The 23285-nt window shown below is 57.3% G+C and overlaps 11 protein-coding genes across 11 annotated transcripts; 8 read left to right on the plus strand and 3 right to left on the minus strand.

Moving 5' to 3' along the window:
• Positions 1-1309: 1309 nt before the first annotated feature.
• Positions 1310-3033, plus strand: L226DRAFT_529199 (uncharacterized protein). The gene is made up of 6 exons (XM_067679551.1): positions 1310-1386; positions 1501-1604; positions 1683-1715; positions 1771-1882; positions 1942-2110; positions 2167-3033. The coding sequence occupies exons 2-6, from the start codon at positions 1545-1547 to the stop codon at positions 2765-2767; spliced, it is 975 nt and encodes a 324-aa protein (XP_067541308.1). The 5' UTR covers positions 1310-1386; positions 1501-1544; the 3' UTR covers positions 2768-3033.
• Positions 3034-3630: 597 nt separating this feature from the next.
• Positions 3631-5371, plus strand: L226DRAFT_118885 (uncharacterized protein). Its single transcript, XM_067672187.1, has 3 exons — positions 3631-3976; positions 4047-4541; positions 4597-5371. Exons 1-3 carry the CDS (start codon positions 3820-3822, stop codon positions 5313-5315), a joined length of 1371 nt encoding a protein of 456 aa, XP_067541309.1. The 5' UTR covers positions 3631-3819; the 3' UTR covers positions 5316-5371.
• A 641-nt stretch (positions 5372-6012) lies between these two features.
• On the plus strand, positions 6013-9883 carry L226DRAFT_476686 (uncharacterized protein). The gene is made up of 8 exons (XM_067676720.1): positions 6013-6523; positions 6585-6643; positions 6720-6797; positions 6861-6878; positions 6931-7177; positions 7231-7355; positions 7411-7797; positions 7853-9883. The coding sequence occupies exons 1-8, from the start codon at positions 6286-6288 to the stop codon at positions 9707-9709; spliced, it is 3009 nt and encodes a 1002-aa protein (XP_067541310.1). The 5' UTR covers positions 6013-6285; the 3' UTR covers positions 9710-9883.
• Positions 9884-10005: 122 nt separating this feature from the next.
• On the plus strand, positions 10006-11584 carry L226DRAFT_529203 (cyclophilin-like protein). The gene is made up of 5 exons (XM_067679552.1): positions 10006-10155; positions 10216-10599; positions 10651-11039; positions 11089-11144; positions 11194-11584. Exons 1-5 carry the CDS (start codon positions 10023-10025, stop codon positions 11561-11563), a joined length of 1332 nt encoding a protein of 443 aa, XP_067541311.1. The 5' UTR covers positions 10006-10022; the 3' UTR covers positions 11564-11584.
• L226DRAFT_529204 (uncharacterized protein) lies at positions 11472-12767 on the plus strand. Its single transcript, XM_067679553.1, has one exon. It carries the CDS (start codon positions 11792-11794, stop codon positions 12638-12640), a length of 849 nt encoding a protein of 282 aa, XP_067541312.1. The 5' UTR covers positions 11472-11791; the 3' UTR covers positions 12641-12767.
• Positions 12768-12878: 111 nt separating this feature from the next.
• Positions 12879-15210, plus strand: L226DRAFT_608091 (delta-1-pyrroline-5-carboxylate dehydrogenase). Its single transcript, XM_067685883.1, has 10 exons — positions 12879-12980; positions 13043-13150; positions 13211-13489; positions 13545-13630; positions 13683-13768; positions 13831-14341; positions 14393-14475; positions 14529-14629; positions 14685-14767; positions 14821-15210. The coding sequence occupies exons 1-10, from the start codon at positions 12918-12920 to the stop codon at positions 15068-15070; spliced, it is 1650 nt and encodes a 549-aa protein (XP_067541313.1). The 5' UTR covers positions 12879-12917; the 3' UTR covers positions 15071-15210.
• Positions 15177-15616, minus strand: L226DRAFT_119017 (uncharacterized protein). Its single transcript, XM_067672188.1, has 2 exons — positions 15329-15616; positions 15177-15272 (listed from the first exon to the last, which is right to left on the minus strand). Exons 1-2 carry the CDS (start codon positions 15515-15517, stop codon positions 15252-15254), a joined length of 210 nt encoding a protein of 69 aa, XP_067541314.1. The 5' UTR covers positions 15518-15616; the 3' UTR covers positions 15177-15251.
• A 924-nt stretch (positions 15617-16540) lies between these two features.
• L226DRAFT_453639 (uncharacterized protein) lies at positions 16541-17083 on the minus strand (the record flags this gene model as incomplete). Its single annotated transcript, XM_067675138.1, has 1 exon — positions 16541-17083. A coding segment is annotated over one exon (543 nt), but the record flags the coding sequence as incomplete, so codon positions are not given.
• Positions 17084-17321: 238 nt separating this feature from the next.
• L226DRAFT_529206 (uncharacterized protein) lies at positions 17322-19111 on the plus strand. Its single transcript, XM_067679554.1, has 3 exons — positions 17322-18129; positions 18181-18343; positions 18411-19111. The coding sequence occupies exons 1-3, from the start codon at positions 17338-17340 to the stop codon at positions 18899-18901; spliced, it is 1446 nt and encodes a 481-aa protein (XP_067541316.1). The 5' UTR covers positions 17322-17337; the 3' UTR covers positions 18902-19111.
• A 786-nt stretch (positions 19112-19897) lies between these two features.
• On the plus strand, positions 19898-20384 carry L226DRAFT_565587 (uncharacterized protein; the record flags this gene model as incomplete). The annotated part of the gene is made up of 4 exons (XM_067683813.1): positions 19898-19924; positions 20040-20117; positions 20176-20228; positions 20294-20384. 4 exons carry the CDS (start codon positions 19898-19900, stop codon positions 20382-20384), a joined length of 249 nt encoding a protein of 82 aa, XP_067541317.1.
• Positions 20385-20992: 608 nt separating this feature from the next.
• Positions 20993-23061, minus strand: L226DRAFT_453168 (cysteine proteinase; the record flags this gene model as incomplete). Its single annotated transcript, XM_067675112.1, has 4 exons — positions 20993-22123; positions 22172-22483; positions 22535-22902; positions 22953-23061. 4 exons carry the CDS (start codon positions 23059-23061, stop codon positions 20993-20995), a joined length of 1920 nt encoding a protein of 639 aa, XP_067541318.1.
• Positions 23062-23285: the final 224 nt, after the last annotated feature.

Here is a 23285-nt window from a genome sequence, read left to right on the forward strand (position 1 = left end):
ACGCTCATCATTTCCCCAGTCCTCATCTCGTATTGTTACTATCCTCATCCTGTCCCTTCCCGCATCCATTCCATGTCACGCACGGTCTATCCTCCGTCTCCCTCATGCGCTCACTACCCAGTATGTGTCGTATTCGTCTTCGCTACGCGCTCTGCGTTCGGTGTATCATCGTCCTATTTACCTGTCGCCGCGCATGCGCGTGCGGTGTTGTCGAGGTATCCCCCCGTCCTATGTATATCTAGAAACATCTCCCATTTCACCTCACTCCCGCAAGGAGTTAGTGTGCGCCGTGCTTCAGCCTGAGTTCGCTGCGCCTTTCAATGGACGCTGGATGAGCGGTATCATGTTGCACGTATGCGGGAGTTTCACCACTTTCGCCACTATTTCAAGCTAGGACTACGCCTCCGCAGTGCATAACGCCGGTTCATACAAGGACTGCTGTCAAGTATCCGTGCGCAGCTGGAATCTGGATCCAGACTACCGCTGGCTGAGCCGAGCTTGTCGGTGAAGATAGAACAAGTGGGCGTCCAGCCCAGGTACACGGTGTTACGCCGCCGCGACATTGCTCCCGCCAGGTCGAGATGACGTCAGTGTTCACTTTGGCGGAGGACCGTACTCTGATTGGAGCATGTGCGAACGCACAGCATGCTTGATCGTTAGCCACATACCTACTGCCTCTCGGACTCGGCAGGTAACTTAGCGTTATGCGGCAGGTCTGTTGACTCGAGCGCAGTATTCCTATACAGCTAAGCGGGAGTCAGGTGGAATGCTCGACGCATTGCTGTCCGACGTGCCCGTATCAGATTCCATGAATCAACGGGTGGGGTCGGAAGGAGCTGTCAGGCCCCCGACGGCTGAAACAATGGCATCTCCAGAGGCTGCTGTGCTCGCGATAGCACAATTCCACTATTCAACTCAGAGAGGTTGCGCAGTTGCTTCACTGACAATGGAGTAACTTAGGTCACTGAAGTACATACGAGCGTGTCGGGACTCTGACCAGGGCGTGGGCCATGTCACCGTTGTGCACGTTCTGGACACAGCCTCGGGCAGGAACTGCGGAAGATGGGGCCTGGGAGGGTCGGCAGGCGGTCTGTGGGAGAAAGACGCCAGATGTACATACGAGACTTGTACACAGACGCTGCGCAACACTGCAGCTGACTTGCGCTCTCACAACGCTCTCAGCATTTCTGCATATAACACCCTCGCCTCCCCGCCCTTGAGAGCTTCCTCCAGCCCGCGTACCACCCGCCACGCCCCCGCTGACCCCCCGCATGCCTCCTTCTGAACAGCCGGCAATCCCGATGAGCAACCTCGACACGAAATACCGTGCTTCCACCCCCAGCACCTCTTCTCGTGGGAACGTAGTGGATCATGACGCCCCCAATGGTGAGCCGCTCGAACCATATTACCCCCATGCGTCCGCAAGGGCTGTGTGCTTCCCCTCCCCCCTCTCTCCCTCCTTCCACCACGCCCCCACCATGTCTCACAACGACACCGCAGTTACGGAAGATACTCCGGCAGCGGGTCCCAGCAGAGCTATTGGCATGAAGCCCAACGGAGAGCACGTTATCCGGGTCCAACCCCTGAAGCGAAGCGAGATGCAGGTGCGGTCCTCGCATCCACGGTCGATCTGTTTGTCCGCATAATGATACGATCCTCCCCTCGGTGCGTCATCGTCACAGCCATCCTATGCTCAGGACCTTGGTACTATAGAGGTATGTATATGCATGTCTCTTGCTCTCGAAGAACCTATGTCTGAACGCATACAAGGTCGCCCATGGCATTTACGGCTCGATGCTCCAAGCGTTCGGATCATGCATCGGGTTCTGTGGTGCTATCCCGTGCTGCCCGTGCCCTAACCCCTTCCGCGAGGTTTACCAAGGTCAGCCTCAGCTCTTGGGCGCCGGAGCCAGTACGTTGGAGCTAATAGCGACTCTTTAGGATCCGTTGGGTTGGTGTCACGTTTTGGCAAGTTCTACAAGTCCGTGGACCCCGGTCTCGTGCAAGTCAATGTCTGCACGGAGTCCCTGCGCATTGTGGATGTCAAGATTCAGATCAGTCCCATTGGGAGGCAGAAGGTCATCACCAGGGACAATGTCGATGTCGAGATGTAAGCCGCCGCGTACCTCTCTAAAGCCTCCTCTATTCTAAGTCTCCTATCCGTAGCGACTCCGTCATCTATTTCCAGATCACCAACCCTTATCGTGCGGCGTTTGGGATTTCCGACCTACGCCAGGCGCTCATTGAGCGGGCGCAAACCACCCTCCGACACGTCGTCGGTGCCCGTATGGTGCAGTCCGTCGTGACAGAACGTGAGGCCATCGCGTTCGAGATCGCCGAGATTGTCGGCGACGTCGCGGACAAATGGGGTGTCGCCATCGAGGGTATCCTCATCAAGGATATCATCTTCTCCGCCGAAGTCTCCGCCTCCCTATCCTCGGCGGCACAACAGAAGCGTATCGGAGAGTCGAAGGTCATCGCGGCCCGTGCCGAAGTCGACGCGGCCCGCCTCATGCGTCAGGCCGCAGACATCCTCGCCAGCCCGGCCGCCATGCAAATCCGTCAGCTCGAGGCACTTCAGACTATGGCCAAGAGTGCGAGCAGCAAGGTCGTGTTTGTGCCGATGCATCTGCAAAGCGACATTATGGGCCAGGTGACACAGGGTTCGGGTTCGGGCTCCATGCCTAACCCTCTCCAGGAGAGCGGGGAGACAACCAGCACCAACATCGCTCGCGCTGGTCTTCTCAACAGCGTAGAGCGCATTTAAAGCAGAGCGCTCAGATCTCCTTGACTCCATTGTGTATTGACTGTCTCAGCCCATTCCGACTTGCTGCTGTTTTGCGGACCCCATTTTTATGCCTCCAGTCTCCACCTATGTGGACTTCACGATCTCCCTTTCGCAGCCTTTCCGCTGTATGTTACCCCTGCTTGGATATCGGATCCTCTGTACATTACACTTCATGCATTTGTGTACCTGTAACGGAACTAATGATAGTATACCTTGTCACGCCAGAACTCCGCGAGGGCGCAAGAAACCATTATACGACTTGGACTTGAATTTCCTGGGAACGACAATGCGAACTGACCTGGAGACCGAAGACTGATGTCGGTGTATGGCACGGCAGGAAGGGCAGCTGGACTCCGCCAGTGGTAGGTACTGGGCCACCCTTGATATATGAGCTAAGCACCGCAGACAATCGCAGGACAAATACTTCGGCGCCATCGACTCAAGTCTATCAAATCGCCGGTAGTCTGTGTACGAGAGAGACCGTCTTGCAGGTTCCTTCGCGGGCCTCATCAATTCGATCTACTCGACCTTCCGTAATCTCCATCGTCGGCGGACAGTATTCTTCGCCCATTGCATATTCACCTTTCCTAGGCCGTCCCTCCGGTCGGTGTCCATCCATCCTGCGCAATGACAGCGAGCGGGCACCTCAATGACAGCACGCGCAGACTTGAAGCTGTTGCTTTGGTCACCGAACGGGAACGCCGGGGAGACCTGTTCGGGGTACTCGATGGGCAGACATCCCGCGGCGCCCTCGCTCCCGCAGGTGTCTACGTTGGAAATGTGCAGGCTATCAGAATCAAGCGCAATGCTGACAACCGCACGCTCACCATTAGGCGACTCACCCATCGACAATTCGTCCTTCTCTCTTCCTTCCCCTCCTCTTCCTTCCCTTTCACAATTTCTGGTCTCGTTCCGCCTCGACGGTCCCTCTCGTTCGGATTTGTCTGGCTGTGGAATCTTCTGTCTCCACAAGATTCAAAAACATACCGCCCACATTCGTTGTTACCGCAGCCTGTCTTTGACTTGGAGTCATGAGCAACCAGCCTATCAGTATTGACGACGCAGATGATAATGACATACAGTACTTGACGGCAGGTCTCTGGAACCACCAAGATGCTAAACCCAACTACCAAGAAGGGACATTCTCGGAGGGATTGACGAACGCCCAAGCAGAGTTCCGCTTCAATGGTGCGTAGTCAAACTCCTGTCTGCGGACATCGATCGGTGCGCTCACTCGGGAGGGCCACATCTTGCGCAGGAACGGGTGTCATGGTCTACGGAGTCGCGTCTCCCCGGCCGTCCGGGCAGCAAGGCGCCCTTCCTCCATCCGTCTCGTTCTCGATCGATGGCGGCATCCCTATCCCAGTAGTCAGCGATCCGGACTTGCAGGAGACGGAGTACTCTCACCAGTTCTATGATTCGCACACTCTGTCCTCTGGCGAACATGTCTTGCACATGAACGTCACGCACGCCGAGGACGACTGGCCCTTCGTCCTGGATTATATCCTCTACGTTCCCCTTGCTCCTCTACCTCGACCAAGTTCGAGTAGTGATGCGCCATCCGCTCAGGCATCGTTCGTGAAGACATCGCATACTCCTGCCATTGTGGGCGGTGTCGTAGGAGGCATGGTGCTGCTTCTTGCTGCGGTGTTATACGCATACTTCGGGAAAACATCCCTGAGATACAAGCATGACTTGTCAACCAACGCCGTACGCAACGCAGGGAGCAAGAAAGTGGACCTGTTGGACGATGGTATGTGTCAAACTACCGTTCCTTACTCGGAAGCTGACTTCAGACCACGCACCAGACTGCAAATTTCCTCCACCTTCCCCTCTGACTCCAAAATCGGACACAGACGCAGACGTGGAGTCCATGTCGGCGTACACCTTCACGGAGATGCGCTTCCGCAGCCGCGCCACGAGCTTGAGCCTGAACAGCGAGCAGCACCATACACTCGTGGCTCGTGGTAATCGGCGTTCCATGAGCGATCTCGACTGCGAGTCCGCCATCAGCCCGTCGCACTCACCGCCTTCCACGCCATCCGCGTCGACCTTCAGCCACGGAGCTGGAGCTGCGACGCGCTCTTCAACGACATTCCAGAGCGTCCTGACGCCCCCTTCGGCTGCATACAGAGCATCACACGGACCCCATATCACGTACCGCCCCGCGACGCCCTCAGAGGGTTCCTTCTCGCAGAGCTTTCAAGCGGGGCCGGACACTGGGCCGAACGGGTCGAGCACTGTGGCGAGACAGTCCGAGAAGGTCCAGCTGCTGCGCGAGCAAAGGCAGGCGACCTTCCACGCCGACTCCGGGGTGCGGTTCAAGGCTGGACAGACACTCCCTGTCGATGTCCAATCGCCCAGTGCGAACCCGCGTCCGCCGCCGCCCGCACCACCTCTGTCCGAGGCTAGCACGAGCACTAGTGCTGGCCTCGCGCAGTGGAAACAGCAGCAGCAGAGGAAGAAGCGTGTGTCGTTTGGGGGGTCAGCGATCTCGGAGGTGCCGCCTATGTACACACCGAATTGAGGGCCCTGGGAGGACAAGGGTTTGAAGGGACGGAACTTGCATGCGCACATACAGAGCTGCCCCGAGCATGCTAATACTGCGTCTGGAGTATCGCCTCTTCATGTATCTGTATTCATACCTTAATCGTGCTGTAATTCCCATGATCGATACTTCTATGTTCGTTGTTATACCCGCTAATGTCGAGAATATTAACATGGGGGGAAGACAAGCTGGAAGGCAGGATTTGGTCAGGAGTCCTCAGGACGGCCAATTGAACTTCAACGTGGTTCGAGCCCTCAATTGCTGAGCGCCGAATCAGCCATCAACCACCCGCAAGGTGAACAAAATGCAACAATCAGCAATAATACGGGCCTCCACACACATCCTGGTGTAGTGGCAGAGAGTGGTACAACATACAATCCCCTCGCCTTTTACTAGGGGATTCCGTGTACCGCCCTTACCTCAATGCCACCTTACGAATTTTTCAGAATACTTGAACCTTGCGTTCAATGGATGATGTTTTTATTGAACCTCGCGAGTCGCCGTATCGTCGTTTCTTTGACAAACCGCAGATCTGGAACATGTCTCACATCGATGGGAAAGTACTACTACATGAGTTAGACTCGGGCCATGAGATTTGTTGCCCTTTCAGGGACGTCACGTAGAATTAGCTATAGTGTTGCCGGGCCCGAGCCGAGATGAAGTATTGTAACCTCCGTCTCTCATTCACGCTGCCCACTTGTTAGACGTATCTGCTCAGTAGCTCTATCTATCTACTCTGAACGCCTACAACGACGTGTCTTGCACACTCAACTGCCAGGCCAGAACGCAACGCTATCCGCGCGAGGGCTTGCATGCCCTTTCATTTCCGTTCAGCAACGAGGCCGAACGCTCTGAGTCTCCACCCTTTATACCCCTACCTGCTGCTGGCAGCTACAGGCTCCTGAATCTTTGACTTTAACCTCACTGTCTCTTCTGGCTCTGACCGACCATGGCGATGTCGCTGGACTCACGCCCGCTTACGCCGGACTCGCAGCTCGCGAGCAGCCTGCACCGCGCAACCACAACAATCGACGAGCTCACGAATGCATTGACCAATGCCTCTCGCCTGTCTTCACCGGAACCGGAGAACGTGTGCACCTGCTGTTGTGGCAGGGAGGAATGCGAGAATAGCAAAGCCTGGGCAACCTTGAAGGCGAAGCTGGAGAGCAGGCTCGTCCTCAGCGCAGGTGCGTCCAATGCTTCTCACCCCGGAGGCGAGGGTCGCTTACGGTGCTTCTTGCTCGACAGAGGTCGGAAGGGCACTATTGGAGCGGCATGAAGCGTTAGTACGCAGGCAGGGACAGCAGGTACGTCAGGTGGCTTCGACTTCGAAAGGTACATGCTTATACTAGTCTTATCCCATCCGTGCATTGTCAATGCTAGCGCCACACCGACGACAGCGGCGACACTGTATCCTCAGACTCTTCAGTAGACGTTCGCGTAGCAGAGCTCGTGAAGCAGGTGCGTTCCCCATGAACCGCCACTGCCGTCCTTGTTCCTCCTCGCTCATCATGATCGTCATAGAATGCGGTACTAGAGAAGGTAATTTGACTTTTCGCGTCTTCGCCAAAAGCCTTCTCATCCGCAATCGCAGCGCCTCGCGCAAGCCCTCATGCATACCGAGATGAGCGAAACGTCCAAGAAAGCACTCCTGCAGGAACTCGAGGAAGCGAGGACCGATGTTGCACGTCTCAGCTCCCAGAACGCCCGAGCTGTCGGTCTGGAGAACCGTCTTGCCATGGCACTTCAGGAGAAAGACGACCTCAAGCAGGAGCTTGACAGTTCGACACAGAGGGTGAGGATGACGGAAACTCGCATCATCTCCTACAGGGAGAAATGCGGTAAGCCTCTTCATTTACACTCATAGTCACCCTCCCCTCACATACGCCACCAGCCAAGCTGCAGGCCCAAGTAACACGGCTGCGCGAAGATCTGGAGTCTCAGAGGGTCCATCGACACGAGTTGTCGGAGGAGATCCTCAGCGACGCTAGGCAACGTCTGGAGCAACTGCAGCACTACGTATGTATACTCCAGCTTAGGCCTGATCCATATCCTGACATAGGCGTGTCTACAGCAACTTGGACATGCGGCTGACATCCAGGATACGGAAGTGACCAAGGTGCTCGAAACGCTTGTTGCAGACAACGAGGCATTGAAGCGCGATAACGCGGAACTTCAGAACCTCCTTGCGGCGGAAAGGGAGGAACTTCATTCATTGCAGGAGGAGCTCGAGGAGCGCCGCGCCAGCGACACCCCTTTCCGGCGTGGCCACCGATTCACGCATAGCGGCACTTCATTCACTTACCACGATACTTCCGCTCCTTTGTCGCCGACATTCCAGGTCGGAACTGCTCCTACCGGGTCAGCGCTGCGTTCAAGGCTGCAAAGCGAGAAGGCGGCTGCAGACCGCAGGTCGCTTAGTGCGGAACGCAGCAGGGAGCGTACGTCAAGGCGGCCATTTGTGAGTCGTCTCGGTCAGTGAACCTGAACATTCTATCTGAGCTTGCTTGTTGCAGGAGCCTTTGACTCCCGAGACTGACCGCCGGCCCTTGTCCCCCACCGACTCCCACATAGCTGCAGGCTCGAAGTGGACGTCCTTTGCTCACCCGCGAACCGTATACGCTCCTTCGCAGCTCAGCGCGGAAGTGGACGATCCTGACAACACATTTTTATCTTCTGAGCGGCCTCGCGCTCAGAAACCCTTATTCCTCCTAACTCGGGACCGCGGCGTCCAGACCGACATCTCATGGCACCCCGGCGCTGGCGTCCTCTCTTCCTCACCCATCCCTCCTCGTACTTTCGGCGACCACGTTTCCTCGCATGATGGCCAGTCAGAATCATCGTCTCTCACTGATGGCATTCACTCAACCGCCATTGGCACTGTCGTTGAGCGAACCGCGCACCTGCTCAACCGGATGACACAGGCCGATGCGCTGACACTGACGAACCGCCTGAAGCGGCAGCACCTGCTTGGCGCGGACGTCAGCCATCTCTCTCGTACCACTGTCAATGCCATTTTGAACGACGCGAATGCTCTTCGTGGCCACTTCCGCCCATTCCTGGAAGATGAGAAGACGGTCACTACTTGCACCCGACGCGACCTTCGTAGCTTGCTCAAGCTCGTCAAGGACGTGTTCACTGAGCTGGGTCAGATGCGGGTTACTCTGAATGACGTTATCCTTGACCCAACGGTGGCTGGGAAGGTCAGCGAGATGGCACTGAATCCCTCCAAGGCGCAAGCTTCCGAGGGCGCCGCTCGCGACAGTCCGTCCGGACCAAGTGGGTCATCGTGGATCGCGCCCATCTCGAAATTGCTCGGCCTCCCTGGCAGTGGCAACAACCCGACTGAGAGTGCTGCATCCCGTGCACTGTCGCCACCCGCTCGGAACATCGGACGTGGTCGACCGCCGAGGATCGCGCCTAAGCTGCAACCAGCGCTCTCGGCGTCTGCGATGACAGTCAACGTCGAGTTCAGCGGCGCTGCTGTGGGACGTGCAGTCACTAGTACCTACTCTGCTCACCCCGGACGAACTAGCGGCTTCCCAAGTGCTCTGAACACGCCAAGCACGGCTCTTAGCACGGACACACCAGTGATCGCTCAACCAGCACCGAGGCAGGAGTTCTCGAAGAGTGTCATGGACATCTTCGCTGGGGCACCCAAACCTGCTGAGGGTGATCCTTGGATCGTCGTTGGCCGCCCGCCGAGCGGCGCCCGACTCAATCGCAACACCAGCCTTTCGGGAATGAGCAAGGCGTCGGCAGCCGCCACCATTGGACGAGCATCGTTGCGCCACAGCACGCCCGGCAAGCGTCTCTCGCGCATCGTGGACGCAGTCATCGATTCTCCACAGCTTGGTGGCGGGGAGGGTGCCGACCCCGGCTCAGACCAGAGCGACGGTCCTCCTCCTGCCCTGGAACGCGCGCTGAGGCGCGGTCTGTCGGATTCTTCCATCCACACGACGTTCACGCAGCACGGAGATGAGCCACATCCGGAGCCCGGTCCTTCGCAGCCAGCAGATCGCGAGTCGGTGTTGCAGGCGCTGTCTCGGAAGATGCAGTCGTTCCGATTCACCTCTGCGACTCCGGCCCCCGCGCGGGCCGGCTCACTGTCGCGGCCACAGACACCCACTGGGCGACCGGAGTCCAAGTCCAGAGAAGATCCCGATACCCCTAAACGATCGCCTCCTCGCCCGATACCTCGCGCACAACAACCACCTAGAAGTACCACGCTTTTCGGGCTATCATCATGGGCTGCTGCTCTGGAAGAGGATGAGGACGATGCACACGATGGTGTGCCAACACCGTATTATGCGGGAAGCCCACGCGAGGAGGACTTCATACGCCGCGACTGGCCGCGGAAGCGCGACCTTTGATTGTATATCATTCGGCGTTGCGCGGTTCTGCGGGATTTTTTTTCACATTAACATTACATAGACTGACAGGATAGGCGGGGAAGGAAGTTCTTTGTGCTGTATATCCACGATGTAAATTATCGCGATATCTGGGGATACGGTACCTCGCATGCTAATGCTATACCTCTCGTCGCTCGTTTATATTCCTTGAGCTTGTACGTGAACGTTTGAACGCCCACGTCCATCTCTCACCGGCACTCGTGGTTACGCTGGTGGTTGATGTCATCGCCGCGTGCCCTGTATGGGCGCTTCGACGGCTTGACCGCCAACGACGATGTCGGTACTGTTCGAAACCTCTCTCGGCGACCTCGTCATAGACCTTGAGACTGAAGCGTGTCCAAAGACATGCCAAAACTTCTTGAAGCTCTGTAAGGTGTATTACTACAACCTCAACGCGTTCTTCAATGGTGAGTAGAACCCCGCCCTTGCAGAAGTTGAATAGGTACTCAACGGGATGCGACGCGTAGTCTCGAAGGACTTTCTGGCTCAGGTCGGTGACCCTACAGCTACTGGCATGGGAGGCGAGTCCATCTGGTCTTTGATAGCCTCCCAGAAGGGTGAAAAGGCCCAGCGGTACTTCACGCCCGAGTTCGTTCCCCGACTGAAGCACAAACAACGCGGTACGGTGTCTATGGCGGTTGCCCCTGCCGTGGGTGAAGAGCACAAGGGCGGATGCGGCAGCCAGTTTTTCATCACGCTAGGCGACAACATCGAATACCTCGACGGGAAGCACGCCGTCTTCGGACACGTAGTGGAGGGGTTGGACACGTTGGACAAGCTCAACGACGTGTTCGTGGACACGGATGGGAGGCCCTTCAAGGATGTGAGGATAAGACACGTTGAGATTCTTGGTGAGTTACGTCGCTGTGTGTGCATGTTGCCCCACCTAACACGAGAGAAAGAGGACCCGTTCGATGACCCGGCAGGTCTCGTGGTCCCTGACTCTGTCCCCACCCGCCCCCCGGACAACTCTACCCGGATAGCCGAAGATGAGGATCCGCTGGAGACCCTACCTGAGGAAGAGGCGGAAGCGATTCGACGCAAGAAGGCGGCGCAGGCGTCCGCGCTGACTCTGGAGATGGTCGGGGACTTGCCGTTCGCAAACGTCCGCCCGCCAGAGAACGTATTGTTCGTCTGCAAGCTGAACCCAGTAACAAGAGATGAGGACCTGGAGCTCATCTTTTCGCGGTTCGGGCCTATCATGAGTTGTCAGGTGATTCGGGACAAGAAGACGGGCGACTCGTTGCAGTATGCATTTATTGAGTTTGACAAACGGGAAGATGCAGAACAGGTATGTGGAAGAGGAGGCTGTGAGGGGCTCGATGCTGACGTTGTTGCAGGCATACTTCAAGATGCAGAACGTGCTTGTTGACGACAGGCGGATATGGGTGGACTTGTAAGCCGCAGCTGCACTCGCTGGGGTCCGATGCTGACGTTCTCTGCAGCTCGCAATCCGTGGCTCGTCTGAATACCCACTGGTCGAACAACCCGAAGATGGGGCCACCAGCTGGTCGAGGCGGGCGGGGGCGGGCAAGGGGTGGCTTCGGTGGACGAGAGGACCTGGAGGCCACACGACGATACCGGGAGCAGTCTGAAGGAGCAGCTGGGGACGACTATGGGATGGTCTTTGACGTGCCCGAGAGCAGGCGGCGGGATCCCAAGAGCCGGAGCCCGCGCCGCCGCCAGCGCTCGCGATCCAGAGAGCGCCCGAGACGGTCACTGTCGCCTCGGGAGCGCCGCCGAGATGACCGTGACAGGCGCAGGAGCAGAAGCCGCGACAAGCATTCAAGAGACCGCTACGAACGCAGGCGCTGACGGAGAGACACTGCCTGCGTTGTATGTATGTTCCTGTACTATTCCTCAGTCGTCCTGGCTGCTCTCGCTCAGATCTGTATAGTCAGGTTCTCTATCGTCAGTCTAGCATTCATGCACATGATGAGCGCACCCTAGTGTCAGCCCCCGGCTCAGCCACCCAGCCTAATCCGCATATAAAGCATCCGTTTCGTGGACCGCTCCAGTCAATCCCCACCGTTCAGTCCTACCATGTCATTCTCTCTTCTCAGCTTTCCCGACGCTGATCTCGTCTTGCGCTCCAGCTCTTCAGCGGGAGAATGCAGTCAAGACAGTCGCGGTACAACCAGTTTCCATGTCCACCGCTGTGTCTTGTCAGCCGCTTCGCCCTTCTTCGAATCCATGCTCTCCCTTCCGCAACCCACGGTGGCAAGCAGCCCTAACGTCCCTGTTGTACCCATGACTGAGAATGGCCCCGTTCTCGAGATCATTCTGCGTCACATCTATCCCTACCCCGACCCGCCCATTGACACCCTTGACGAGCTTGTCCAGGTGCTCGAGGTGGCTCGGAAGTACGACTTCACCTCCGTGATCGACCGTCTTCGGCGACGTCTCGTTGCTGCGCAATTCCTTGAAGCGTGTCCGCTCAGGGTCTACGCGATAGCGAGTCGGTACGACCTCGACGACGAGGCCAAGCTCGCATCGAGAGCCACACTTTCCGCTGGCCTCGACCAGCTACCCGTCCACGACGACCTCAAGTCAATGTCCGGCTTCGCGTACCACCGTCTTCTCCAGTTGCACAAACAACGAGCGCCCGACGCACTTGCCCTGCTGGAGCTCCCTGATGATGTGAGATGCATGTCTTGCAACGGGCGGCGGGACACCGTGGACCACCCGCCACGGTGGTGGGCTCACTACGAGGAGGCAGCGAAGGAGGAACTACTGGCGCGCCCGACGTCAGACGTCGTCTGTTCGCTGCCATTCTTGCAGCGTGCGGCCTTTGCGTCGGGTTGCGAAAGGTGTGCGGGGAGTATACTGTCTTCGTTTTGGTTCTTCGACCAGTTGCGGCAGAAGATTGACGCCTTGCCCGCGACGGTTTGAAGTTTTGAACTTCGGACGCAATTTCTGCCTATCTCGCCCTGTGTGTTGTACGGACATTCGGAATATCCTAATCATCGTTGATTGCACTCGAGTCACTTCCGTCGATTGTGGGCAGGCCAGACCGGGGATTTATCTTATCTAGATTGGCTTCAGAGCTCGCGATCTAGTCAAGCGCTCGCCCGCGATGCTCCGCTCCGGACACCCGCGCGCACAGAGCGATAATACTTAAGTATGGCGGGATGTCTCCCATCCTCTATTCTGAACGTCCACCTCCACCATGGCTGTCTACACGCCCCAGCTTGCGTCCTTCAAAGTTCCCGCCATCGACAATGAGCCCATGGTGAGCATGCAATTCCCTATTTCACATAGACTTGGTACTGATCAGTTCTGACTCGAACGTAGCGGAGCTATGCTCCTGGCTCAGCTGAACGCAAGGGCTTGGTTGAGGCGTTGAGCCAGTTGGAAAAAGAGCTGCCTTTTGAGGTACCATGCATTGTCAATGGCAAGGAGGTAAGAACATGCATAGCTTCTACAAACATGCATACCGATCTCAGGTGATCTCCTGTTCAGGTGAGGACAGGCAAGCTCGCCAAGCAACCTATCCCTGCAGACCACGCGAAGCACATCTGCACGTACCACGAAGCGGACCAGGCAACAGTCGCGAGCGCCATCGAGGGTGCACTTGCCGCAAAGAAGGAGTGGGAGGCGCTGCCCTGGAACGATCGCGCGGCCATCTTCCTCAAGGCCGCGGACCTTGTGAGCGGGAAGTACCGCTACAAGCTCATGGCCGCAACGATGCTCGGTCAGGGAAAGAATGCATGGCAGGCTGAGATCGATGCTGCAGCCGAGGTTCGTGATCATCACGTCTCGAGATTCGTCGCATCCTGAGCGCATTCGGGACTAGCTGTCAGATTTCTTCCGTTTCGGTGTGAAGTATGTCGAAGAGCTGTACTCTCAGCAGCCAGTCAAGAATGCACCCGGTGCCTGGAAGTGCGTCAAGTCAATCTCCCACGTCGGGAAAGAACTGACAGCGATCATGCAGCCGTGTCGAGTACCGGGCGCTGGAAGGCTTCGTCCTGGCCATCTCGCCTTTCAACTTCACCGCGATTGGTGGTAACCTCCCGGGAAGTGAGTCATTCTCGTTGATCGCGCCACCGTTCGCTATTCTCAACGATGGTGACCTCGTGCAGCGCCTGCGTTGGTTGGCAACACTGTTGTCTGGAAGCCCTCGCCAGCGGCAGTATACTCCAACTACCTCGTGTACCAAGTCCTCGCCGAGGCTGGTGTTCCTCCCGGTGTCATTCAGTTTGTCCCTGGTCCTGCGGAAGAGGTCGTCGGTCAGGCCCTTGCCAGCCCAGACTTTGCGGCGCTCCACTTCACTGGTAGCACGTTCGTGTTCAAGAAGCTCTGGAAGGACATCGCGGCAAACATCGATGTCTACAACAGCTACCCTCGTATTGTTGGCGAGACGGGTGGCAAGAACTTCCACTTGGTCCACTCTTCTGCAGAGATCAAGAACGCCGTCATGCAGACGGTCCGTGGCGCGTTCGAGTATCAGGGACAGAAGTGCTCCGCGTTGTCGCGCCTGTATGTCTCCTCGACTGTCTGGAACGCCGGCTTCAAGGACCAGCTTCTCGCTGAGGTTGCAAAGCTCAAGGTCGGCCCTGCGACCGACTTCACAAACTTCATCGGCCCCGTCATGTAAGTGCGCTACATGGAGCAGAGGTCGCCCATGCTCACGCATATACCCAGTGGCCGGCCCGCGTTCGATAAGATCACTGGCTACATCAAGAAGGCGAAGGAAGCTGGTGGCGAGATCCTTGTTGGCGGCAGCGGTAGGTGTTCCGCAAAACCTTTTTTGTGTCTTGTAGCTGACCTGGGCCTGCAGCCGATGACTCCAAGGGCTTCTTCGTTCAGCCTACGGTGATCTTGACGAAGGACCCCAAGTCAGTAACCATGGTCGACGAGATCTTCGGTCCGGTCTTGACGGTAAGTATCTTGCACGATCATCAGTATCTGAACTGGTCACTGATTCTCCGGCTAGGTTTACGTCTACGACGACGCGGACTGGGAGAAGACCATTGAGCTCATCGATACCACTACGACCTACGCGCTTACTGGCTCCATGTACGTTTGGAAAGATTTCCTGCCTGTACGGTCACTCACGCACACCCATTTAGCTTCGCCTCGGACCGCAAGGCTCTCCTAGACGCAACGAACCGTTTGCGCAACGCGGCAGGCAACGTGTACTACAACGAGAAGTGCACAGGAGCTGTCGTCGGGCAGCAGCCGTTTGGAGGTGCACGCGCAAGTGGGACGAACGACAAGGCGGGCAGCATCTCGATCTTCTACCGCTTCGTCTCCGCTCGCAGCATCAAGGAAAACTTCGTCGGGCTCGAGGACTACTCCTACCCTTCGAACCTCCAGTGATTTCACTGGGTGTATTGTTAGATCGACGTTGAGAGGTTAAAAGGCAGAACAACCAAGCTGTATCGATTACTGCAGAATTCATGATCTTTGGAAACATACAATGTGGCGCAACTCGGTGACATACTACTGATATAGAGGGTAATCGACAGGCTAGAGCTACAGGTCCAATTCCACGCAAGGTTCATGATAGATTCAATTTGACCTGTAAGTCCTACCAGTCAGTATCTGCGGAACGGAGGTGATCTACTGTGAGCTTACCTTGGCAACAGCAATCTCAACCTCGCGGACTAAGCTCTCCGCATACTCCTGAAATCCCTGAAGGAACACTCCCCTGCAGCACTGGCACTCAAGCATCCTCGAGATCGCACGCTGCCTCAGCCCCGCATCGAGCGGAGCCCGTGCCGATGGTCGATGCCTCAACACAAGAGCGACCTTGTAGAGGTACATGATCCACCACCGGGGGGTGCTATGGGTTTGGAAGTGTGCCCAAGCTGGGGAGCTCGTGTCGTCCAGTAAGACGTGGCAAGTGTAGGTGTGGCCACGATTCGTGGTCAGGATACGACACGGATCAGACGTCCCCAAGGAGAGTCCCGCGCCGGCTTGGTGAGTGTCGCTCTTGCTCTTATTACCCCCGCCTCCGCTGCGAGCGCGATCTCGGCTGTTGGCTCTACCCGCCCCAGGCATAGACCCCAACGTGGTAGACATTGGGGATGACGGAGCTGAGGATGAGCCGGCCTCGCTATACGAGAGTGCGTGCGCCAGGACCCGCGCCGAGGTGACTTGTCCGCATTTGTCGTGATACTCGAGGAGACGGAAGTATGCGTCAGCCGGGATGTCCTCCAGCTCCTCGACGTAGACACCCCGGAGCTCTTCGCTGGAAAGGCGGAGCAACGCGCGCGCTGCCGCTATGCGCTCCTCGTGAAAGCCGTATCGATGAGCGAGGGCGAAGACTCGGAGTGCATCCGCATCCGTCTCCGTGCGTTCGCCTCTGACCTCGCATTCACAGGAAGCCGGCAAGAAGGACGGCAGTTGTGCCCGGAGGGCTTGAGTTGCGGCGGCGATGTCATACTTGTATGCTGCGGAGAGGAGAGATTTGAGTTCGCTGAGCGACTTGGATAGGACAGGACGGGGCAGAGGATAGACATGCTGAAGAAGGGTAGCGACCGTGTGGCTGTCTTCAGGAAGGTAGACGGGTTCCACGTACTCCCAGCCGTTGTCCTGGTCTTGGCAATCGACAATCAGGTCTCTCAGCACCGGAGAGGCGAGGGATAGAATGGCAGAATGAAGGTGTAGGTCGACATTATCCGTCGTTCGGACAATGACGTCTGCCGTGGGCGAATGTAGCAGTTCTGGAGGGATATGCCGACGGGAATCGTCCGAGCCGGGACCCCTGTGGACCGGTCCACAGGGGGGAGACGCAGTCGTCCTCGGGGTCTTGCAAGTCATCCGCTTGGACGACATGGTGCCCCGGCGTGGCAGGTAGTGGACGATACGGTAGTATACGCCTGCAGAGAGCCCTCGGAGCTCTTCAACGAAGGTCCCATGTACGCTGTGCGCCAGTGGTGCGAGGGCCTCGGCGTCCTGGTCCAACTCAAGAGAGCATGCGATGGCGAAGGCGCGAAGCGGTTGTGCTTCCCCGAGTTTGATGAGCCGCCTGCGGAGAAGCGACGTGGACTCCTGCATCATATACTTCAACGCTGCCTGGAGGACCGGGCGCAGGGAGTCAAGGGAGTCTATTTGGGGGTCATCCGTGGGGTAGCAGAGCCTTAAAAGCTTGTCGAGGGTCGCGCTATCTTCCGAGAGTCGGATGACGGGGAGGCCGTCCTTCACCTCGTCGCTGTTCGCAGACCCGGGAGGTGGCTGAGGAATGCTCAGCATGTCCTCAAACACGGAGGATGCTTCGGCGAGGATGCTCCTCCGTACCCAGAAGTCGACATTGTCGGAAGCGCGGAGGATGGCGTCTGCGGTGGCCTTGTTGAAAGGCGGGCCTGCGTTTGTGGTTGTGCTAGCCATCGGAGGAGACGTTGCCGTGGTCGACATGGGGGTTCCGAGGAAGGTTGGTTGGATAGGAGACCATATTTTGTGTCTTTAGAGCTGAGAGAATGGAGCGGCCACCGAAAGGCGTGAATAGCCCGAGCATAAGACTACAGCCTGAGACGTGCTCCTTTCTTTGCCACAAACGCGTCCTTGCTCGCACGTGACCGCGACCTTCAGTCATTTCATATGTCCGGCGCTTGTGATAGTACCGGATCTTGTACTCGACTTGCATGAGCTCGGTCTGCCGCCGCTCCGTTCTATGCTCTCGCACCCTCGTTCGCTCGTCTCAATGTCTATCGCACCCCAGGAGATACACCCAGGACTCGTCCTCTCGCCCTGTTGAGCCTGATCACACAGCAAGTTCCAAGCTTTTCGAGGATGCGGCCCGGGAAGAGGATGAAGAAGCCGAAGCCGCTCACAAGTCTTCCGTCATCTCCATGCTAGAGCAGCAGAACGAGAACTGGACGGGAGATGAGCCTATGGAGCATGCTGTCCTCCGCATGCTTGTGGACAAGTACAAGCCCCTCAGGGGTGGGCCCGTCCGAAGTGCGGACGAAAAGCTCAGGCGGGCTCCTCCCAAGGTACGCACGCAGGAGACTCCACTCGACCAACTCCACGAGGACATCGTCGCGGCGGCATCCCCTGTGCCGGACGAGTCTGCGCAAGAGGCTCCCGTCCGTCGATATGTTCCCGGCGAACCTATCCTCCCTGGCATCCCGGGGCATCAGCCATGGCATACGACATTCACCGTCCCCTCACACGCGACGTCCAGCGTCCGATACGGGAACATACCACCTCCCAAACCCTTTAAGACGCAATCCACATCCATGCCTGTCGATGACAAAGCTCGGAGAAAGGCGAGAGAGACGCAAAAGCGCATGCAACAGGGCGTGAGGTTGTCGCAGGCAAGGGAGTCCACGTTGGATTACCGTCTTGGTATTAAGGGCGCTGCCGAGCAATTTAAGAGACCGAACCCTGTGTCGATGAAGGGCTGGGCTAATCTGGTGGAGGATCGAATAGAGGTACGTTGAAACGTCGATGAATATTCAGGCTGAGTGCTCACAGTCGTGCAGAAAGCACGTCAGGCTGGTCATTTCAACAACATCAAAGGAAGGGGTCAGCCGATAGCCCAGGCCTCCGAAGACAAAAATCCCTTCATCGGCCGGGAAGAATTCCTCATGAACCGCATCGTCCAACGTCAGGGAGCCGCGCCACCGTGGGTCGAGATCCAAGGAGGTACGTTCAGTTCATCCTCTCCGTTCTCCCCTTCGTCTTATCTCGTATGATTTTCGTGCCGTATCAGAGCTCGAGAGCGCCATCAATACCTTCCGGGAGGTACTGAAGCAGTCTTGGACACGGCGCGCTATCAGGTCCCTTACCACCATGCACCCTGCCTCCCTCCTCCCCAGAATGACACTCGCGGACGTAACATCCATGCGGGATCCTGAATGGGAAAACAAAGAGCGAGCATACCATGATACCGCGCTCGAAGAGGTCAATTCCTTGGTTCGCAAGTACAACGGGCTCGCGCCATATGCAGTTCGACGTGCGTACTACATGCGAGCCGCGGAGCTGGACAGGGTGTACAACGAAGCAGGTGAGGACATTCTGAGGGGCTTAGAGGAACGCGCGCGGGAGGGATACGATTCCCCTCGTAGGAGCATTCGCGGCGGTGGCAACAGCAGTGAGGAAGAGGCAGGCGGAGTGGGGGGCCAAGGAGGGGTCAGTTGGGGTGGCGTCTTTGGGCTGCGGGACATGTTCAGGGAGATGGTGGCCGCCATCCGGGGACGATAGGAACGCCATGCGACAAGACGGTGTGTGGACTGCCATGAACGCGGGAACGGGCGTGTTGTCCGTGCGTTTGGAGGCAAGCTTGGAGGTTGACGTCTTCTATTCTCACTAGACCCGGAGATCTGTAGTTTAGCGTTTGGTATCACACAGAGGCTGTACTCACACTCAACAGCCCTTTACCACTACAGGGCTCGTATAATTCCTCTGCACACTATCGCACCGTGGTCCGCACGCGAATGATGCTAGACTGAGGGTAAGTACTATCATTATGCGGCGCGTCGTGCTGCGCCTGCCCCTTGAGCTCGCTGTCGAGTCCGGTGAGCATACCCCTCCCAGTGTCCCCACACCCGTGGCTTCCATTGATCATCGCGTTCTGCACGCTGCCCGCGATAGCCTGATGCCGCGCGGTTTTGGTGTGTGCTCTGACGGAAGCTTTCGCAGACGCCACAAGCCCTCTGATCACTGTGTCGCGCGCGCCGAGCCCTCCGTCGCGCAAACACAGTGTACAAACAAGCTCGAGCTAGCTCGAGCTTTCCTTCCCGGTGCGCAACCCGTCGCGTCTCCTGCTTCATCGCCCTCGCTCGCCGACGCGAACAGTGCGACGGCACGGAAGTCAAGCGTGCGAGGACGCGGGCAGAGACAATAGCGGGGAAGGGACTGGGAGTATAACGCCATTGCCCGATGTGCACGCCTCCAGAGCACGCGGGCGGAGACCAGGGCCGCCTCATGGCTGCCTCGCGCGGGCAAGCGAAGGTGCCGGGCATCTAATCTCCCTATAAAGCCTCCTCAAATTTGCCCACCCTTTCTCCACCCTCCTCCCTGTGTCTTCCAGACCAGCGAACCCCGCCGTCGTTGACCTCGTCGCTCGCCATTCCGCCTCGACCCCTCAAGCACCCGCCCACCCGAGCTCTTCGTCGCCCTCGGCTTCCGATCCTCGCATATCGTGCACCCCCGTTCGCTCGTTACTAGCAAGTAAAACCCTCCGCAAGTGATACCACCATGTCGTCCTACTCCGATGAGATTGTCGTGCGTATTCCCCATTCCGCGCAACGCTTCCCTCCATCTCATTCACATTGTCTCGCGCGTCATGCTTCGCCGCTTCTTGCCTGGCACCCTGCTCGCATCCTACAACGCACAATAGCCCGGAGACATTGTTGCCGTCCAGCATGCGACTGGCAAGAGAGAAGGCCTCGTCGTCGGCTCTCACGTTGACTACGCGGTACGTTCTTCCGTTCCTGCCCCAGGCCAAACCCCTGACACCTTGGGGATGCCTCCAGGGCCGGCAGATTGTCGAGGTCCAGCTGGAACCTGGTGAAATCTACCACGCATGGTGTGTCTTTCTCCAACCTTCCACGACTGCGCGTAGAGGCATCCTCATCGTCTTGGCCGGCGCAGGTATCCCTCCGTGACGCGCGTCCGCCGTACCGTCTCGTACCTCCCTGCGCCCCAGCGCAAGCGCACCATCGAGCGCACCATTTACTGGTGATTGCGCACCGTCTCTCTCCCTCACACTCGGATCCCACTATGTATTATTTCCGGGCTCGGCTTCCAGAGGCTGGGAACGGCGTGTGCTCTGGAACCCCTACGAACTCATTGCTCACTGACGATCAAACTATCGCAATTGTGTACCGACGTTCTACCGTTCATGCACGCTATCCCCGTTTTGCCCTCTTGCGCAGGTATAGGCGGCGTTTGTAGTGTAGGATTCACCCCCGCGCACCGGCGCGTGCTTGTGACATAGCTAGGACGGTGCTCTGCTCCAGTGTACGCTCTTCCCTTGTTCTCAGATCGGACGGGTTCTTGCTTTCTGGTTCTTGCGCACTCCGCATATGTATGTAGATAGACTTGCGTTCATTTATCACCTTCACGGAACGATCCTCTCTGGATGATCAAGGACGCTGTACATCTATCTCCTTGCTTCACAATGTTAACTCAGTTCAACTTGCCTCTGACCCTGAATGAAATGTGGGGCAGGACTAACACAACGTGTATTCCTTCATCGTGAGTACATGAGGAAGCCCGCGCGACGTACGAGGTGAGTAAGATGATCCATAGTGTAAGCCAATAAGAATTACAAGAGCGGGATGAGTGGGCCTATGCCCGTAGCGATGTTGCTGGAGAGTTCGACTGCGTCGGAGAGACAGGGTTGCCGTCCGCATGGGAGACTGACCTCCTCGTCTTCCTCAGACGGCCGGACTTGGATGGAGAAGAGGGCGGTAATGGGGGGCGTTGTGGACTGCCCGGGTCGGCGTGGCCGTTTGAGTAGTGCGAGTGGTGAGAATGTGCGTGTCCATTGGGCACACTGGCATCCCCGTTCAGGGTCTTCTGACTAGACTGGCTGGCCTGGCTGGATTGACTGAAGGTGGACACTGCAGTGACGGCCGAACTTCCGCTTGTCGACCGCGACATGGGCGGCGGTGCTGCGACGTTGGACGTAGACGTCTTCTTGGCCGAGCTGGAACGCCCAGCAGATACTCGACGGACAACCCTCGGGTCGACGGAGCGCTCCCTCTCTGCACGTCTTTCCTTCTGCTCGCGTTCCCTAGCGTCGTCGTTGGGTATGCGCGCCGCGGAGGGTGTTTGCTCACGAACGTCCGTCGTAGATGCACGTGTCCCATCAGGCCGAACGGTTTCTTCGGATCCGCGCGGCGGAGTAACGTACAACGATCGTGGCTGTTGGACGCGCTCGTAGTACAGCATGAACGCGCCGGAACCCTCCTGTAACACGCGCTCGATCCCAACCTCCTGCACCGAATCGTCGCTGATTCGAAGCCAGCCTCGCCCGGACCCCGGCCGTGCGGAGTCTGGCCACTCGTCATCGCGGATGGGGCCGTAATGCTGACATCGTTGGCAATCGCAACCAAGAGGACAGGCGAGTCGTGGCGGGGCGTAGCGGTGCTCACCTGCGGCTGGCGGACGGGGTTTCCGGCGGAAACAGATATAATGTCCGAAGGAGTGCTGGCCGTAGTGACATACGACAGCGGAAAGACGATAGAGCGTACGGGGAACGGCGTACGTGGACGGTGTAGGTGTGATTGAGCGCTGGATTGGTATGGGAGGAGGCGGGGAAGAAATGGGAGCAGAGGGCTGGGTCGACAATTGGCCGGAAGTGGTATAGGGCGTGAGATCAAGAATCTCGGGGAAGACCACTCGACAATTGTTTTTTGCCGCATAGTGACCGTAGTGCATAGAGCGATTGAGATGAAGGGCGAGGACAGGTGGTGGCTGGGAACAATCAGGTATAGAACGAATAAAGACGGAAAGAGGACGCACCCGTGCAATCATCGACTGCTTTGTCGACGCTTTACTGAGCACCTTCTCCAGTTTGACGCCTCTGATGTCCTCCTCTATCCGGCCCTCGTCCAACGCAGCCTTCACCCGAGCCAACAACTTTTTGCTGTCGCGTGCCCGCTTCTTCTTCGAAGACGTAGGATCGTTGACCGCCTGAGAGGCCTCTGTCAGCCTGTCGGCTTCATGTTGTAGTCGCTGGTATGTCGCAAGCATAGAGCACTTTCGACATATGCAATCGTTGAGTAACTCTAGCCTCGTGTAATCGTTGAGGCAGTCCTCGAGTGTGCACCCAGCCTGCTATGACATCAGATCTACAAGTACAGTCGCGACGTCATAGGGACTTACGGCCATACGCGGTAAGGCAAGCTGCCAGTTGTCGAAGGGGAAGTGCATGACGGCCTCCGTGTACCCGCATTCCACGCAGCTACGCCTGTTTGCTGTCAAGCCATCGAAGACAGTCTTGCTCATGTCGCGACTGGCACGATCCTCTTTTTGCGTCAACCCGCCCAAACCACGGTCCCGTTGCATTTCTTTGGCAACGGCGACAGCTTCACTCTTGATACATTCCGACAGCAGTTGGAACAATTCCTGTGCATCCTGGTGTTCCCGCGACGAAAAGAGCGAATTGTGTTTGCCGTAATTGTGGTTCGAGAGCGCGCTAATGATGTCCACAGGGCGGATGGCTCGTGAGGAAGAGGAGGGTGTATTGAGCACTGCGGCATCGAGATTAGCGGCGTACACGCAAGTCTGAGATGTTACCCACTATTGAGTAGGTCTCGCAAAGAGTCGATGACTGGAGTAGGTACGTCCAGAACCTCCGCATGCGCGTGTATCTTCCCCAGTTGTGGTTGCAAGTAGGAGAGTGATGCCATAGCCTGGAGGGAGAGAGTAAGGGCAAGCGGTCTAACCAACTATGAGAAGATAACTCACCTGAACAGTAGAGTTCATGAAACAGTATGTTCCGGAGATGTTGACCAGACCAGGATAGTATCCATCCTCGCTTGCACTGTCGTATGAGCTATCTAGGGCATCGTTCATCGCTGGCAGTCCAGACTCTACAGCCGCTGCATACCTTGGCTTGACGTTCGTGCTACTT

Source organism: Lentinus tigrinus (genome assembly GCF_003813185.1).
Source record: "Lentinus tigrinus ALCF2SS1-7 unplaced genomic scaffold L226scaffold_2, whole genome shotgun sequence".
Classification (NCBI taxonomy): Eukaryota; Fungi; Basidiomycota; class Agaricomycetes; order Polyporales; family Polyporaceae; genus Lentinus; species Lentinus tigrinus.